The following is a 19,131-nucleotide window of genomic DNA, read 5'->3' as shown; positions in this document are numbered from 1 at the left end:
GGCTACAAAAAAATAAATAAATAAACTGCAGGCATGTTGGCAGGGGCGCGATCGGCGGGCACCAGTCAACCAGTCCCGCTCCTCCGCAGACGTAGTGTGACGTCAGAGCATGGCAGTGAGGACACAGAAAACCATTAGGAGTGAGGAAGCAATTGAGCCTCCCAATAATTAGGCCAGACCCTCCATGGTGGAAGAAAACTTGGCAGTTGGCTGAGAATTGTAGGAAGAGGAGGAGGAGGAGCAGAGGAGATACCAAGAATCTTCATGTTCAGCTGCTTTCCCCGGGTGAACAGTTGGATTCAGGTAAAATCCAGGCTTTGTTCATTTTTATAAATGTCAGCCTGTCAGTGGACAGGTGGGTGTGCTTATCAGTGATGATGGCACCGGCTGCACTGAAGACCCGCTCTAACAACACGCTAGCGGCAGGGCAGGCCAGCACCTCCAAGGCGCAAAGCGCCAGTTGGGGCCACGTATCCAGCTTTAAAACCCAGTAGTTGTAGGTAGCAGAGTGATCGGGAAGGACAGTGGTATGGTGTACAAGGTACTCCCTCACCATCTTCTTGAAGGCTTTCCCCTACTCTGTCTAGACTGGGGACGGTTGACATAGTCTTGCTAGGGTGCCATGAAACTGTCAAAGGCCTTGGAGAGTGTTCCCCTGCCCCTTGACAAGCTGCCTGCTCCACCGCTCCTCTCCCCGCTCTTTGGCCCACAGAACTACGTCCTCTGGCGCTAGTGGTGTCAGTTTGGAAGTACATTTTTAGCTTCTGCACCAGGGCCTTTTGATATTGATTGACTCTCATACTGCGTTCTTCGGCAGGAATGACAGTGGTAAAGTTTGGTTTCTACCAAGGGTCCAGGAGTGTGAAAACCCAGTAATCTGTGTTGTCCAAAACCAGTAGTCAACTTGGATGCCAGTTAAGGCCCAGCAGTAGTCAACATGGATGCCAGTTAAGGACCAGCAACAAGGATGCAAGGGCAGGCACACCAGTAGTCAACATGGATGTCAGTTAAGGCCCAGCAGTAGTCAACATGGATGCCAGTTAAGGCCCAGCAGTTGTCCACATGGATGCCACTTAAGGCCCAGCAGTAGTCAACATGGATGCCAGTTAAGGACCAGCAACAAGGATGCAAGGGCAGGCACACCAGTAGTCAACATGGATGCCAGTTAAGGCCCAGCAGTAGTCAACATAAATGCCAGTTAAGGACCAGCAACAAGGATGCAAGGGCAGGCACACCAGTAGTCAACATGAATGCCAGTTAAGGCCCAGCAGTAGTCCACATAGATGCCAGTTAAGGCCCAGCAACAAGGATGCAAGGGCAGGCACACCAGTAGTCAACATGGATGCCAGTTAAGGCCCATCAGTAGTCAACATGGATGCCAGTTAAGGCCCAGTAACAAGGATGAAAGGGCAGGCACACCAGTAGTTAACATGGATGCCAGTTGACTTGCGGAAATGCGCACAGATGCGGTGCACCTTGTTGAGCAAGTAAGCCACATTGGGATAAGCTTTAAGGATCCGCAGCAACATTAGGTTGAAGACGTGGGCCAGGCATGGTACATGTGTGAGGCTGCCAAGTTGCAGAGCCGCCACCAGGTTCCGCCCCTTGTCACACGGAACCAAGCTCACTGCTAATTACACACGAACATGGGGGCTGACAGCTAACTGGCTAGGCCAGCTGTCAGTGACCATCAAGGGTACACCTGATGCCTCTCGACCGGGGGTGGTGAGGCCCCGACCACAGCTAGACCAAAAAAAACTAAAATAAAACAGCTGGCTGGTTGGCGGGGGCACGATCGGCGGGCCTTCAATCCTGCCTTCAAAACGGCTAAAACATCCAAGGAAGCTAGAAGGTGCTGTTAAGCAGTTTGAGCACCGCCTGCTGGCGCTTACCCACGGCAGTGCTGCTGCGCCTAAAACTAAAATAGCCGGATTATGGCTAAATTTAGCCTCACACCCTCATGCAGTTGTGCGTGATAGGCATCTCTTTGAAGGTAGGGACGAAGAAGAACAAAACAGTCTTCTTAAGAGGCCCCGAGATAAAAAATGAAAGGACAGCAGAGAACCCCCGCAGGATCACATCCACAGGTCATATGGTTTGAAATGGATAACACAAGGATGCTAAATTAGGATCCACCATTATCACTGAAAATTGCACTTGAATTGAAGTCGATTTGATTTTAAAATTTAAATTGAAGGTTAGAAAATAAAAAAACATAAAGTGGCCATTACCGGCAAGGGCAGGCACACCAGTAGTCTACATGGGTGCCAGTTAAGGCTCAGCAACAACGAGGCAAGGGCAGGCACACCAGTAGTCCACATGGGTGCCAGTTAAGGCCCAGCAACAATGAGGCAAGGGCAGGCACACCAGTAGTCTACATGGGTGCCAGTTAAGGCCCAGCAACAATGAGGCTACGGCAGGCACACCAGTAGTCTACATGGATGCCAGTTAAGGCCCAGCAACAACAAGGCAAGGGCAGGCACACCAGTAGTCTACATGGATGCCAGTTAAGGCCCAGCAACAACGAGGCAAGGGCAGGCACAACAGTAGTCTACATGGGTGCCAGTTAAGGCCAAGCAACAACGAGGCAAGGGCAGGCGCACCAGTAGTCTACATGGGTACCAGTAAAGGCCCAGCAACAACGAGGCAAGGGCAGGCACACCAGTAGTCTACATGAATGCCAGTTAAGGCCCAGCAACAACGAGGCAAGGGCAGGCACACCAGTAGTCTACATGGGTGCCAGTTAAGGCCCAGCAACAACGGGGCAAGGGCAAGCACACCAGTAGTCTACATGGGTGCCAGTTAAGGCCCAGCAGTAGTCAACAAGTAGCCAACAACCCCCAGCACCCTTTTGAATTTCAATTTGACTGTAGCAGTTGGGGTAACATTCCCTGCATAATGTAACTACTCACTTCTACCCCCACCACCACCCTTTCAATTTTCAATTTGACTGTATTCCCTGCATAATGTGACTCACCACCTCTCCTCCCACCGATGTTTTGATTTTGAATTTGACTTTCATCCTTGAGGATCTGGCAATTGTCTCATGCAAAGGGATCATCACTTGAGGGGTAGTGTACTACAAATCCTAGCAATACAGTGTAGTACCCACTAGTTTAGGGGGGGCTGTACGGTACAATCTGGTAGTTGCTGGACCTAGACACACGCTGGGATACCCCCTTACAATGAGCAGTGAAGTTTTATGCAGGTGTACTACAAATCCCAGCAATACAGTGTAGTACCCACTAGTTTAGGGGGCTGTACGGTACAATCTGGTATTGGCCGGAACTATACACACATGCTGTGACACTCCCTTACAATAAGCAGTGAAGTTCTATGCAGGATGCACTACAAATCCCAGCTATACAGTGCAGTACACACTAGTTTAGGGGGGCTTGACGGTGCTCTCTGGTATGGGCAACAACTGTACACACTTTGTTACCCCAATACAATGAGCAGTGAAGTAAGTTCTATGCAGGATGCACTACAAATTCCAGCTATACAGTGCAGTACACAGTAGTTTAGGGGGGGCTTGACGGTGCTATCTGGTATGGGCAACAACTGAACACAATTTGTCACCCCAATACAATGAGCAGTGAAGTAAGTTCTATGCAGGATGCACTACAAATCCCAACTATACAGTGCAGTACACACTAGTTTAGGGGGGAGGGGCTTGATGGTGCTATCTGGTATGGGCAACAACTGTACACACGCTTTGTCACCCCAATACAATATGAGCAGTGAAGTTCTGCACTACAACTCCCAGCTATACAGTGCAGTACACCAGGACCACCAGCCCCAAAATCGTAAAGGAGTACACTGAGCACTTCTTAGGGGTGTGTATGCAACACCTAATGCCCCCTTTCTGCCAGCAGCCGGTCACCACAGTGTGCTGGTGAAATCATGGTAGCAGCACTGCAAGTCCCAGCCAGCAGTCTGTAGTAATAGTATTAATAAAAGCTTTTAAGCCCTGAAAAGGTCTGTTTGTTTGTATTGCTAGTATATACCCTGCCTACTGGAAGGCTATATCCTACACTGACGCTCTCCCTGACCAGCAGCAGCTCTCTCCCTGATCTCTCACAGCATGCGTCTGAAGCAAGCACTGCCCCCGCCCAGTTTTATATGGCAGGGTCATCTGATCTGGCCGACCAATCGCTGCTATCGACATGTATGGGTCCCACGTGATCGCAGGATGTACCAAAGAGTCTCCTGCATGTTTATTGGCTGCGAAAAAGCGTGCAAACTTACAGGAAATGGATGATGAGATTTCCTCGAGTATCGCAAGATGCTCGTCCGAGTAACGAGTACCATCGAGTACCCTAATACTCCATCGAGTACCAAGCTCGGACGAGCACGTTCGCTCATCTCTAGTGCTTACGGCTGCAATCAAATGCCTGACTGATGGACAATTGCTGTGAAGAGGCGCATGGCGATGCAGGTGAAGCAGTAGACACAGGCAAAGGGGAAGGTGAAGAAGGCACCAAAGTGGCCAAAGCACAGGCAGATGGCGAGGTGTCCTGGCTGGTGGTCTGGACTGCAGCGCTTGCAGAGAGAACAGGGGAAGAGTCAACAGTAGCAACGCCGGGCGCCAAGTGCTTAGCTTCCAGGTGAAGCCGCATGGTCAAGGTAGTAAAGTTTCTCCTCTCCGAGCCTCTACTTAGTTTGGAGTGACATAGCGTGAACACCACGCTCAACTTGTCATCCGCACAAACATTAAAAAACCTCCACACAAAAGAACTGCAAACTGCGTGACATCAAGAGGGGAGCTTGGCATGACTAGCTGTTTTGGGGGAAAAGCTTCAGTCCTCGTTACTCTGTTTTGCCTTTGCTGACTCGTCTGTCCTCTACCTCTGGACATCCCTCTATCTCTTTGCACCTTTTTTGGTACTTTCCCCACTGGACATCACCCCTTGCCAGGTCTGGTTGTTCGCTTCATCGTCCAGCCCCTCCTTCTCTATCTCCTTACTCTACTGCTCCCACTGCACACTGGGCATGTCAACTGTTTGGCCTAACGGCAATTGGGTCTCCTCATCGTCAGTCCTCATGACTTCGGGTTGCCCGTCCACAACTGCAAAATCATCTGGACATGGCGAATGCTCCAGATTTTGTGCATTGCTACAGATACAATCCTCAGGTAGCTCCTGGGATTCATCAAGTATTTGAACACTGTCCATTTGGGGAAAAGGACCTGAAAAGAGCTCCTCGGAGTGGGCAAGAGTGGGATGACTATGATGGACTAATTGTGCAGGTTTGGAGACATGAGTGTCAGACTCTTGGCTAGTCTCAAGACTTGAGTGAGTGCATAAATGGCTGGAAGCACTCTCCGCCATCCATCGTAACACTTGGTGAAGCCTCGCCTGCACAACTGTCCTTTAAAGTCAGGGATGGTGGATGCGTGCAATGCTGGATGACCCTCTGAAGTGCGCGCTATATCCTTAATCACTTGACCGTGGCAGCATCTCCGCGTCCCTGTCCTCTTCGCTTTGCGCTACATATTCTAATAGCCATTTAACTTTTTTAATACAATTTAGCTGTCCCAGATAGTTTTTAACTTATCCCACACTAACAGTATACAGCCATATATCGGATATAGAATTGTTTTTACAATAATAGAAATATAGGGCTGGTCAATGCCTTCACAGGACTCAGACTGCGCAAATCTGTAGTAGCAAGCTAAAAGGTATTATCCCACACTTACAGTATACAGCCTTATACCAGATATATAATTGTTTTTACAACAATAGAAATAAAGGGCTGGTCAACGCCTCCACTACACGCAGACTGCACAAATCTGTGGTTGTAAGATAAGAGGTATTATCCCACACACACAGTATACAGCTGTATACACTATCAGTGGGTACACACACTGTGTATACACACTGCTTGTCTCAAAACTGCTTATACAGTGTATACACACTGCCTGTCTCACAACAGCTTATACAGTGTATACACACTGCCTGTCTCACAACAGCTTATACAGTGTATAAACACTGCCTGTCTCACAACAGCTTATACAGTGTATACACACTGCCTGTCTCACAACAGCTTATACAGTGTATACACACTGCCTGTCTCACAACAGCTTATACAGTGTATACACACTGCCTGTCTCACAACTGGTTCTACAGTGTGTATATACACTGCCTGTCTCACAACTGCTTATACAGGGTATACACACTGCCTGTCTCGCAACAGCTTATACAGTGTGTGTATACACTGCCTGTCTCACAACTGCTTATACAGTGTATACACTCTGCCTGTCTCACAACAGCTTATACGGTGTATACACACTGCTTGTCTCACAACAGCTTATACAGTGTATACACACTGCTTGTCTCACAACTGCTTATACAGTGTATACACACTGCTTGTCTCACAACTGCTTATACAGTGTATACACTGCCTGTCTCACAACAGCTTATACAGTGTATACACACTGCCTGTCTCACAACTGGTTCAACAGTGTATACACACTGCTTGTCTCACAACAGCTTATACAGTGTATACACACTGCCTGTCTCACAACTGCTTATACAGTGTATACACACTGCCTGTCTCACAACTGGTTCAACAGTGTATACACACTGCTTGTCTCACAACAGCTTATACAGTGTATACACACTGCCTGTCTCACAACAGCTTATACAGTGTATACACACTGCTTGTCTCACAACTGCTTATACAGTGTATACACACTGCCTGTCTCACAACTGCTTATGCAGGGTATACACACTGCCTGTCTCACAACTGCTTATGCAGGGTATACACACTGCCTGTCTCACAACAGCTTATAAAGTGTATACACACTGCCTGTCTCACAACTGCTTATACAGTGTATACACACTGCCTGTCTCACAACTGCTTATGCAGTGTATACACTCTGCCTGTCTCACAACAGCTTATACAGTGTATACACACTGCCTGTCTCACAACTGCCTATACAGTAAAATCTAGTGCAAAAAGTCAAAAGAAATTGCTGTGTGTGTCTCTTGATATATTACTTGATGAATTACCGGAGTGGAGCAGCCAAAGTTTTGACACACTTCCCACTCTCAGTTGCGGAAAAAACATCTACATTTTTTATTCATTGGAATACTCAATTGAGTAGCTGACTGGGTCAGGTTATAAACATGCTGTGACAGGTGCGCCATGGCACAATCCATGCCCTCCATCCGTGTCACAATATCGTTGAGGCGGTCAGCTACTGACGGTTCAACAGATGTGCCGAATCGGGGAAGTCTCTGGTAAGGAAGACAAAAGACAGGTGCAGAAGCTTGAGCCCGCCCCACTGTCCCTGCCTGATTGCCTCAACAGCCCTAATGGCAGCAAACAACTGGTCGGCGGTCATTAATCCTTACTAAGTGTGAACACGGAACAAGAAACAAGACAAAGGCAACACAATACAGCAGGGTCAGAAGTCCAAGTCATTAACAAGAGGGCAGCTCAGTACAAAACGTACTCCAGGAGAATAGTCCAAGTCCAAAAGCCAGAAGTCATAATACCAAGTACACAAATGCAGGAAGCAACGCTAGGTCAAGAAACTCTAGTAAACTAGGCTATATCGCAGGCAAGGCATGGTAGAAAGGGGAGAATACTTATAGGGCTATTGGTGGCAGCAGATGAGCTGAGTGGTTTAACACTTTTATGTTATGTTATAAAGTTATACATTACAAAATGTTAAAAGAAACAAACTTTAATTTGCCAGAATACCTGTGAGTCCCACAGACTTACCTGTGTGTAGGGATAGATTCCCAGGAATTTCGTTATAGGTAAAGTGGTCAATGAGAAATGGTCCCCAATAAATCCAACAACCTTCTTCTTCCGAGTGCAGGAGTAGTTGGGGACAATGTGTCCGGGACCAGATAATATCTGTAAAATGCTCTTTATGGCCTTCCTGGGATCTGCACAGGAGTCATAGATGTGATATCCCATTGTCAGGTTTGGTAGAATAGAAGGATCTTTATTGATTTCATCAACAGAATAGAATAAGGTCATCAGATTCTTGTAGTAATATAGGGCTGGACTGTAAAATAAAGTGATTGATTTCTAGACAACGCAACTATCTGATATGTTATATAATATATAATACTGCAGGTCAGATGTGATCCCACTGGACAGGCATACAGATCTTATTTTGTCTACTATTTTTGTTTTTATTATTGTCATTAATTCTTAAAAATGCCTTCTACAATCTGCCAAACTGATTTATTGAAATACATTAATATTTAGCACAGGGAAAGGAGCAGGTTATGGCAGGTGATGAACCGTCCTAGAGATATTTGGGTTTGACCGGTTCTTTCAAATCCTGAAAAATTAAGAAAAAAAAAAGGCTTTTACTTGCACTTTTGTGTGGACCAGACTCCAATTGAAGTAAATGGGGACAGGAACTTTGGGCCAAAAAAATGACTGTAAATGACTGTATGAGTGTAGAAAAGCATAAGGGTCTAGAAATGAAACCAAAATAGGGGTAAGAGCAAGGCAAGTACAATGGGAACAATGAGATAAAGAAAGTATTTAAAATGTTAAGATAAAAAAAAATCTAAAAGAAAAAAATTAAGACATAAATACAATTAATTTAATTTAATTTAAAGAAATAAATTAATAATTTTGAAGGGTGACAAGGACATCCATTTGGGGAAGAAGGAGGAGTAGATGGGGATGGCAGAGGAAAGAAGAGACCAAGAAGGAGGCAATAGCCAACATTGACATAATTTTCACATCATTTCACAGATTTTCACATCTTAATCAGGCTCTGCGTCTGACAAGTCGTCTGTGATCTACGTCATGTTCATTTTTAGTAATGTCCGTTCGTCCACGTTGGTTGTGGATAGGCGGACCCGCTTGTCAGTGATGACACCCTCAGCTGTGCTAAATACCCTTTCAGGGAGCACACTGGCTACAGGGCAGACCAGAACCTCCAAGGCATAGAGGGGGACCTCTGTCCAGGTGTTCAATTTGGAAACTCAGAAATTGAATTGGAAGAAGCCATAATTGAGCACAATTGGGAAGTTCTTCTACATTGAGGCTATGCTCATCCTCCCTTCTGACAGGATGCTGGTCCCTTAAATTGTGGTGGTGATCTTCTCAGCCTGTTGCTACCCAGAGCCCTCTCTAACAGATGGAAATTTTGACAGTAGTGCCTCCACCAGCTTTTATCTCTTATATTTCTCTCCCGCTTTAATATTGGTATTAGTGATGCAACACTATTCTTATAGTTGGGATCCAGTTAGGTGGTCATCCAGTAGTTAGCACTGTTTAGGAATCTTGCAACACAGGGGTGCGGTGGATGGGCTGTGGATGAGCAGCAGCAACACAGAGGGGCAGATTTTGGAAAGGTTGGAAGCACCCACGGGCACCAGGTAAACCAGGAGTGGGACATGCTGACCATCCCTCAGTTTAAGCTTCTCTAGTGTCGTGTAGAGATCTAAGCCTTGCCCAGCTGCTGGGTGTATAAGCCAATTGACAACTTGAGACACAGGGTTTTAGTAAACCAAGAATCGCTATACTTTAGCTTGTTTTATCCTTCATACCTTTGTACGATTTTTTTTTTTTTTATTTGTCTACTGTAACTTTAATGCCTTTACTTTACTTCTGAGTTTTTTGTATTTGTAATATCTACGCTGCTGTAACACATTAGATTGCCCTATGGGGGTGGGGGGGAACTATTAAGGGATTGTCCCTCTCTGTGATGGAATCTGGACCTAAGATGTAGGTGTATATAGGTGTGATGTAGGCACCTGCCTTGGCCGGTTTACTGTCCCCAAAGGTCGGTAACCTCAGGGGGTGTTGAGGGTCACTTGGGCACTTGTCACAGTAACCGAGAGCGGTAGCAGACCCGCCAACTACAGAAAAGGGAAAGATAACCTAAGTGTTGGTGGTGTGCGTGGGTACAGGTGCTTACAGATTTGACAGTCCTGTGTGTTGAATAAAAACAGAACACTTTACTGGATAAGGTTTGAGTTTTACAGTATTGTTACGTAACACATAACACGTACAGTATTGCATGTAACACGTACAGTATTGCAAATCACAAAAACGTTATTGCTGACAGTACAGTAGATCCAGTACTCGTAGGTGCTTTGTAGAGAGAGAAGAAAGAGGAGAGGAAATGCCAGAGGAACCCTGCCCAAGCAGTAAGTGTGCTCTGCCGGAACAAGTGTGTAGAAAGAAGAGATAAGTGATACTTGTTTTCACAGATTCCAATCGTGGCTCTGAACTGCCTTTGCCCCCAAGTTTGCAAGGTACCCATCCTAGGTGGGTAATACGAGCTCCAGTCGTCAGTTATCTATTTGTAGCAGGCTGCCGAGGTTTCCCAGTCTTCCTGCACTGCACAATAGGATACATAGACCTTTTCCCTGATAGCTTTGTCCTACTGTGGTCAGTTCCTCTTGTGTCAGGAGATTGCCCTGCAGGTTTTAGAGAGGTTTCTGGCATGGGCAAGGGTTATCCTAGGTAGCTTCTCTCCCCTAAGGTTAACTTAGCACTGCATAAATGCTGTAGTGTATAGTAGGATAACATTGTAACAAGCTAGCCTCTCACATGTCTGTTTGCTTAGACCTCCAACTACTAACTCCTAATTTCCGCCTACACGGGAGTTTTTGTACCCTTCTGTGGTGGGGCTGAGTGTGTGTGTGACAGAGGAAAGAAGACAGATTTAGAGGAAAGAACACTTGAGAGTGGTCAGCACAAAGCACATGGTATAAAAGAATTAACCCGTAAAATTCTTCAGCCGTGCATAGGAGACACAAAAACAGTGGTGACACCTAGTGGGAAAAATACAACACTACATCTCCCACTTGTTAGCCTAAGAGAACAACTTACTTGGGTGCTCTAGATAGCACCAGTGGTGGGATATCACAATATACTGGTAGTTATTTAGAGTTTTGTAGTTAGTTGGAATAGACTGTGGTTGTAGTGCATAAGTAGGTTAGAATACTGCAGGGGTCTTTTGGCAGAGTGGCTCAGCTTGGGCTTCCTGAGACAAAGTTGGAATCCACAGGAAAGGACATCAGCTGACTTACGGGTCCACCTAGCGGAAGAGCTAGTTGTCCAGGACAACTGATTTAGAATCTGGTATCTCAATACTCTTGTAGATTCCTTCTGAGGTAGCATGAATAGAGAAGACAGTATCTCAGCGTAATAGGTTAGTCCCGTCCTCACCGCAGCTCTACACAGTGCTCTAGTCGTCCATGGCTTGCATCTAGTAGTAAAAAGAAAAGACAGAAGTCCCGCACAAGGCTCCTGGCAGCAGACCACGGCCTGTATGCACATGGTCAGCAGGCTCTGTGAAGCAGCTCTCTCATAGGCTGTGTATAAACTGAACAGCAGACTAGAACTAGATCTGAACCTATAATTCCTACATATATATATAGCATCGTCAAAGAACATTAACTATTGCTCCATCATCTGGGGCACAAAGCGTTCAGAAGATTTTCAAGGGGGTGAAGCAGAGAAGTCAATGGTTTCAGTGGAGAGAAGCTGTTGGAAGAAAAGCCCATCGCAGTGGAGGCATTCTGTGCCATGTTATCAACTAAAGCTTTCACTTGATCTTGACTGACCATTCATCAGCCAATATTAGGGCCTATCAAGTGATGCTGTAATCCCTGTTGCTTGCTTGCACCAGAGAAAGATGGCATAGATCTCTCATATCTACTCCCTACAATAGCAGCAACAACTCCATCACCACCAACAGCGGCACAACCTTCTTTGTGACTTTTCATGTTTCATACTCTGACAGTTACACACAGTTTTTTTTAATTTAAATCTCATAAATGCAAAACAAGATAGTAGAAGATGGAGTTATAAGACTGGTAAAAGATGGGGTCATAAGACTGGTGGAAGATGGAGTCATAAGACTGGTAAGGGATGAAGTCATAAGACTGGTAGGAGATGAAGTCATAAGACTGGTAGGAGATGGAGTCATAGGACTGGTAGGAGATGGAGTCATAGGACTGGTAGGAGATGGAGTCATAGGACTGGTAGGAGATGGAGTCATAGGACTGGTAGGAGATGGAGTCATAGGACTGGTAGGAGATAAATTCATAGAACTGGTAGGAGATGGAGTCACAGGACTGGTAGGAGATGGAGTCATAGGACTGGTAGGAGATGGAGTCATAGGACTGGTAGGAGATAAATTCATAGAACTGGTAGGAGATGGAGTCACAGGACTGGTAGGAGATGGAGTCATAGGACTGGTAGGAGATGGAGTCATAGGACTGGTAGGAGATAAATTCATAGAACTGGTAGGAGATGGAGTCAGAGGACTGGTAGATGATGGAGTCATATGACTGGTAGGGGATGATCATAGGACTAGTGGGAGATGAAGTCATAGAACTGGTACTGGATGAAGTCATAGGAGTGGTAGGAGATGGAGTCATAGGACTGGTAAAGATGGAGTTACAGGACTGGTACTGTAGGAGATAGAGTCAATGGACTGGTAGGAGAAGGAGTCATAGCACTGTTAGGGGAGGAAGTCACAGGACTGTTTTGGGATTGAGTCACAAGACTGGTAGGAGATGGAGTCATATAGTTGGTAGGCAATGGAGTAAACAGGCTGGTATGAAATGAAGTTATGTTGTCGGTTGGTTCGCCGAATGTTGCCACACAGTTCAGGTTTCTCCCGACTGAACCTTAAACGAACCACACAAAAGCACTATTTAGTTCTGTTTTAGTGCCGTTTTTATTTATTAAAATGTGTGGCTGCCATCTTGGACGAGGTTGGCTACAAACTTTGCAAAAAGTTTGGTGGTAGAACAAACCAAATATTTTGCAAAGTTAGTAATGAATGTGAGTTTGTGTTCTGTGTTCTGTTCACTCATCTCTACTTAGTAGAGTCAGAGCAGAGTTACCTGACATGAACGTGCAAGGGTAATGAAGGATTGGATAATAGGGGTAACCTGAAGGAGTCCCTGATCTCAGGAGAACATAGCATATATATCTAACAGGTCAGTAAAGCTGCCCAACACTCCTGTGCTCAGTGTACGAAAGCAATATCCCAGATAATACAGATAATACACCATCCCAGTATACTGACCTTTTACCGGCTTTCCCACCACTGCTGACACCCAGATTGAATATCTACAGAATATCTGGGTGCTCAGTCTCTATAACGAAAGGACCCAATACTAACATACGAATAAAGTATACAGAACAGCTGACTGGCACACCAGTATGTTTGAATAAATATGATCTCTTCATTGATAATCACATTATGAGAACTGAAATAAGCAAGAAATACAAAAAATACATTCATGATCCCATCAATCCTAAGAACAAAAAGCAATTAAAAATCCCCAACTACAAGAGCTGTTAGCTATAGCACCAGCTCACACCCCGACCTCCGGGACCATCTCAAGTATTGACTGGGGCAAGGTGCTGACTTTGGCTCATAGATGGTGCAGTGCTTATGTGTATGTGCAGTAAAACTTTTTGCAATTTTTGTACAACTTTTTTGTTGTTGTTGTCATGTCGTGGTCACAGGACACTGAACCATTTCTTTGTGGGATCTCACTGACAATGCAAACACTTTCTGCAATAAGACTTAGTACCTGATATCATTCGTTCTGGCACTTACTAAAAACAACATTTCTCAGGTGGAGATGTCTTAAAATTTGTTTGCAAAGATATTAAAACACCGTGGACCGTGACGACCCCTCCGACCATAATGTCTCCCTCCTTTACATATTCATAGTCCTCAATCACTGTGTCTATCTGGAGACTACAGGTCGGTGCTGGAGACTGATTGGTCACTACACAAGGTGTCACACACAGGAGTAACACACAGAGCAAAGATTTCAGAGAAAATGATGATGTTGAAACTGAAGACGATGTTACAAGGTATAAAATAATCCATCCTATAATAATAAGAAACAGCCCAGGGCTCCCGCCATTGACTGACATAGTGACCAGCAGTAACTTGTGCAGCATCTTAGTGTCACTGCAGCCTGAGCGAATCCTCCCCCTTATATACACAGCTCTGCTCACTATCATACACGGTGTCCTAATATTACACTCCGGTCTCATAGCATCAGGGAGGAAAATATCTTCTCCACCTATTGAAAATTATCATTTCAGATTATAAAAGTACAAAGTAGAAAATAAACTTATTGAAAGATTTCATTAGCACTTGCAGAGACATGGTGAGGTTTTTCATTAAAATTTCTGCATACCAAACTTCTGGGTCAAACTTGGACTTGGGCGGAATCAGAGTTTTTCACGGTTTGCTGCAAAAGAGTGGGCAGATGGTGGGCTTAAAAAAAAAATCTCCAGGACAGGCCAGGATATTTGGTGTTGCTTCGAGTAGCAGAAGTCCCTTGTGCTAGGTTAGGCTTACTATAAGCAATAGCAGGGGTGGTGGGAACAGGAGCAGCCACCAACAGTTGTCCATCTCTGCAACTTGGCATGAAGAGTGTGGAGGTTGTGGACTGGTTGTGACTACAAGAAGCAGTCACGAGAAAGACCCTGATGCTTCTAGCCAGGCTGTGGCAAAAAAAATGGAGATAATCTACCATGAGAGGAGGAGGTGGAGTTGTGTGAGGACAGCCAACTTTTACATTTGGTGGAGATAGAAGTTATGGCTGACAGTGAGACACTGAAAAGTGGGGGGTGACAGTGGTGTCAGGTGGATGGTGCTGCTGAACTGGAAGATGAAGAACTGATAATAAAGATGATGATGTATTATTGGAGAGAACATGGGGGCTAGGTGTTGAGAAGGGTCATCATCAGAGGAAGAGTAGCCTAGCAGCCGCACTGGGATGAGGGACAGTCAAAAGGTCCTAGGGGGCAGAGCGTAACATCAGCTACCAAATGGGACAGAGTTAGGCCTGCTGCCAGAAGGGTGCTGTAGGTTGCGGTGGATGTTTCCAATTCTCACCCAACATTTGTCAGAAGGAAGTAAGCTGCGGCAAGGGCACAAATATAGGCACCACAGCCTTACAGAGGCACATGATGTGTCACCATAAGGCCATGGTAGCTGCTGTTAAAAAGCCATCACAACACCGTGTTGCATCTGCTCCTCCTGTTGGTGATGATGTTGCTGAAGAAACACGACTGTCTTCCAGCCAGGCCTCGTCAACTGTCAGTGCTGTCATTATGTTCTGCTGCTCCTCCTCCTCTTTCCAGGGTAATTGCTGGGGTCACAACAAATGTATGCGATGAAGCTTTATTTGGCCACCTCTGTGATAACACTGAGTATTGGGTGTTCTTGTACTGGTATGATGTTGGTACCTACTTTGGCCAGTTTACTGTCCCCAATGGTCGTTAACCTCTGGGAGTGTAGAAGGTCACTTGGGCACTTGTCAAGGTAACCTAGAGTGGTAATAGACCCAACCGGGTTATTGGTACCGTCACTCACAAAAAAGGGGAGAAATAATCCAAGTGTTTGGTGGTATGCACGGGCGCAAGTGTTGACAGATTTGACAGTGTCCCGTGCGTTGAATAAAAATAAAATACTTTACTGAGCAAGGCTTGAGGTGAACTGTGCATGTAATACAGTAGTGCAAATCCTGACACAGAAACGTAGTTGCTGACAGTGAAGTGGAACCAGTGCTTGTAAGAGTTGGTGCTTTGAAGAGAAAAGGAAGAGGAGTTGCCAGAGGAGCCCTGCCCAATGTAGTATAAGTGATACTTGTACTCATGAATGCCAATCGTGGCTCTGAAATGCCTTTGCCCCCTAGTTGTTTAGAACCTGTCCTAGGTGGGTAATACGAGCCCCAGTCGTTGGTTATCTGGGTGTAGCAGGTTGCCGAGACTTCCCAGTCTCCTTGCGCTGCGCAGTAGGATACGTAGATCTTTTCCCTGGTAGCTTTGTCCTACTAAGGTCAGTTCCTCTTGTATCAGGAGACTGCCCTGCGTGTTTTAGAAATGTTCCTGGCGTGGGAAAGGGTTATCCTAGGTGGCTCCTCTCCCCTAAGCGAAGCTTAGTACTGCTTAGTAGTAGGATAACTTCAGCTGTGCATAGAAGACATTAAAACAGTGGTGACACCTATTGGGGAAAATGCAATACTACATCTCCCGCTGGTTATCCTGAGAGAACAATCTACTAAGGTGATTAGGACTGTGACAGTGGTGGGAGACCACATATACCCACCTTGTAATTCATTTACCTAGTAATCCACTTGCATAACTGAAATCTGGCCAAGTTGTTGGTCACTGAGGCCCTGCCAGAGAAGGGGCAGTATCTGATTTGTATGGCCCACTCGGTTAATATATGGGAGCAATCAACAACTAGACAGGGATCGGAACATGGTCTGATACCACCAGCAGGCTTGTGCCACTCCTCTTCAAAATTGGAGATTAAATGCAGATCGGTCCTCTTCCTTTTTCTTCTCCACAGAGTCCCTGCTAGGACATATTAAATATACTTTCACTTTCCACCATCGTGAAGTCAGTTATTGTCATGCACTGCTGCATCTACAAATTCTGGACACCAAAAGCAATATTTTTTGTCCTGCATGAGAAAAGAAACTTCGCAATGGTTTTTCACACACCATCTCATCCTTGGCAATGTGATTGCAGACAATAGAACCAATATTGTGGCAGTGCTTCGTCAACATCATCCTTTGTTCCTGCACAGGGTGCATCATCAACCTAATGGTTGTCACGGCTGTGGTGACAACCTGTGCCCCGGGCTGCCACCACTCCCTTGACTCTGTGGACACCGAGCTGCATGTCAATGCTTGGCACCACCTCCCCTTCTGCCCCTCGATGTACCTTACCTATCCACACTTCTGCTCAGTCTCCTCTTTGCAGGCATACCCATTCCTGCCTCTTTGGGCCGGTGTGCCCCTAATTGGCTGATAGATATAAATAGTTGCCATGATTCCTGCCTAGGATTCTTGCCCATGGTTCCTGGTGTGTTCCTGCCTGCTCTCCTGCTGACATGTCTGTGTTGTCTTCTGCGGCACCTAGCCTGCCATTGATGGCAGGCCAAACTAGGGGTAGCGACCTGGGGGTCACCTGCTGCCTCAAACCCCTCCTGCCTTGAGGTGGGCTCTGGTAAAGATTAGCGGCCCCTTAAACTCTGCCCTCTGCGGCTTACACCATAGCTAGTGGCGGACCAGTGGAATCACGACTACAGTCATTACAATGGTTTCTAAGAAACTACACTTGCATGGCAAGTGCAGAAAACTCTGCAATCATTTTATTCATTCCAATAAATCTAAACATCACCTCACAGACCTGCACAGAAAAAAATGTCCTTCCTTGACACCAGCTGCATTGTAAACCTATGCTGTACATGTGCGGATGTCTTCACAAAAAGCAAGAATGGTGATTTCTGTAGGCAGTTTGACTTTGACCTTGATGCAATGGCAGGTAATAAGGGTGGCAACTGCCGAGGCCATTTGAGAAGGCTCCATTGTTTACGGTCTCTGACCTCCCTAATTTTGCCCAGGGCTTCATTCAAGAATTATTACCAACTTGCAGTCAGGGGGAGCTTGCCATTGACTGGGCACGCCGACTCCCTCGTCCAGCCCATCTGCCACCGGACACACCGAGAGATGCTCTAGTGAGAGTGAGGCATCTTCATGTTAAATCAGCCTTTCTAAGGGTGCGTTTACACGGAGATTTAGGAAGCCGAAGCCAGGAATGGATTTGAAAAGAGGAGAAATCTCAATCTTTTCTTTATGACCTGCTCCATGTTTATAGTCTGTTCCTGGCTTTGGCTTCCAAACTCTGTCAGATAAATCTCTCTGTGTAAACGCACCATTACAGCCACCAGAAAGCGGAAGGCATCCTCCAATAAATATGGAATGGTTTCAGTATTCCCGGACTTGTCTCCTACTACGCTCAGGTTTAGCAGATCCCTTGCTCCGGTCACCTCCACTTTGAGAGACAATGGAATTTCATATAAATGGGGTAACTCCTCATCCCTCATCGTCACCAAAGCAACTAAATCCTTCATAATTTGGGAAGTGGATGAGGGCTTGCAGCTCTTACAGACGTGGTACTCTGCCCAGCCTGCTTAGGAACTTTCTGGAACTTTGCTATCTTCCCAGAGCATTGGAATTGATTGAGACTCCGCTTGCCATACCGATCTTAGCTGGCTGTCGTCGTGGCCGTCATGCTGTCTGATTGATATATGCTTTTCACATGCTCCGTTATCTCCTCAGCCTTACTGGACTCTGTGCCCCCCCTCCTACCCACCGTTGCTCTGAGTTGGTGCTGTTTATCTTCGGTCATTGTGTCTGTGTTGCACCATAAAGTCGCTTGCTTGTTTGGTTGCTTGCCTGTTGTTTTTGTTCATCTTTGGTCATTGTGTCTGTGTTTTTGTCTTCTTGTTTTGGTGTCCGATGTTTCCTGTGTGCATTTTGTATTATCTACTTTGTCGATGTTATCTTCATTGATGCTTTTTTCTTTGCCTCAGCCGCACACAGTGATAGTCTCCCTCAGCGGTCCACGCAGAGCACAGCCATAACAGGGACCCTCATTGCTAGTGCCCATCACTTTATATAAGTCCGACTTTGCGCGCTATACTCTAGCCATATTTTAGAATTGTTTTTGTAACAGGACAGTATCCCGATGCATTCCTTTATTGCATATAGTTTGGGGCCCTATAGCGTTATCCCTGATACAGATCTGTCCCTTTCCTACATGGACACTCGAAGTGGAGCGCACTTAGCGCCTTGCTCCATTCAGTGGTAGCTGTCACTATGCTTCCTGTGGCATCCATGACATCCAGCTTACTGTTTGATTTGCAGCTCTCATTTCTTTGTTAGCAGCACCTTGTTGCATTATATTTTGTTTGTTAAGATGCCTTTGTATTTTTCTGCTCGACACTTCACAACTAATATTGCATCTGTATTACTTGTTGTACTTGTAAAAAATATTCTTTGGAAAAACCTCAATAAGAACCTTTAAAACGTAAATATACAGTTTATTTGCACTATTAGCTTATGTTCACACAACGTATAAATTCCTTAAACAACGGGTGTTGCGATTTTGCACCAATGGCAGTTTATTTATTCCCGCACGAGGGCGTAACTGTACATCCTCTCGCTGAGGGGGAGTTCAGAGCGGAGCCATGTGGCGACCCCGATCTGAACCGCTGCGGTCCCGGGTGCTGCATGTAGCGGGCACGGTCTGAACGCTGTTCCCGCTAATTAAGTCTTCAGATGCAGCTGTCAAAGTTGA

At 45.8% G+C, this 19,131-nt stretch overlaps 1 protein-coding gene across 1 annotated transcript in view; it reads right to left on the bottom strand.

The window, feature by feature from the left end:
• Positions 1–17,875, bottom strand: part of LOC138789168 (vomeronasal type-2 receptor 26-like) — a 50,594-nt gene extending 32,719 nt beyond the window's left edge. Inside the window, exons 1-3 of the mRNA XM_069967771.1 lie at positions 17,705–17,875; positions 11,977–12,287; positions 7,732–8,023 (exon numbers count right to left, since the gene is read on the bottom strand). Coding sequence (XP_069823872.1) covers positions 7,732–8,023; positions 11,977–12,287; positions 17,705–17,875 — 774 coding nt within the window. The remainder of the gene's footprint in view (positions 1–7,731; positions 8,024–11,976; positions 12,288–17,704) is intronic.
• Between the last annotated feature and the right edge of the window lie 1,256 nt (positions 17,876–19,131).

The sequence above is a fragment of the Dendropsophus ebraccatus genome, chromosome 4 (assembly GCF_027789765.1).
Source record: "Dendropsophus ebraccatus isolate aDenEbr1 chromosome 4, aDenEbr1.pat, whole genome shotgun sequence".
NCBI lineage: Eukaryota > Metazoa > Chordata > Amphibia > Anura > Hylidae > Dendropsophus > Dendropsophus ebraccatus.
This window is presented reverse-complemented; position numbering and strand designations above follow the sequence as displayed.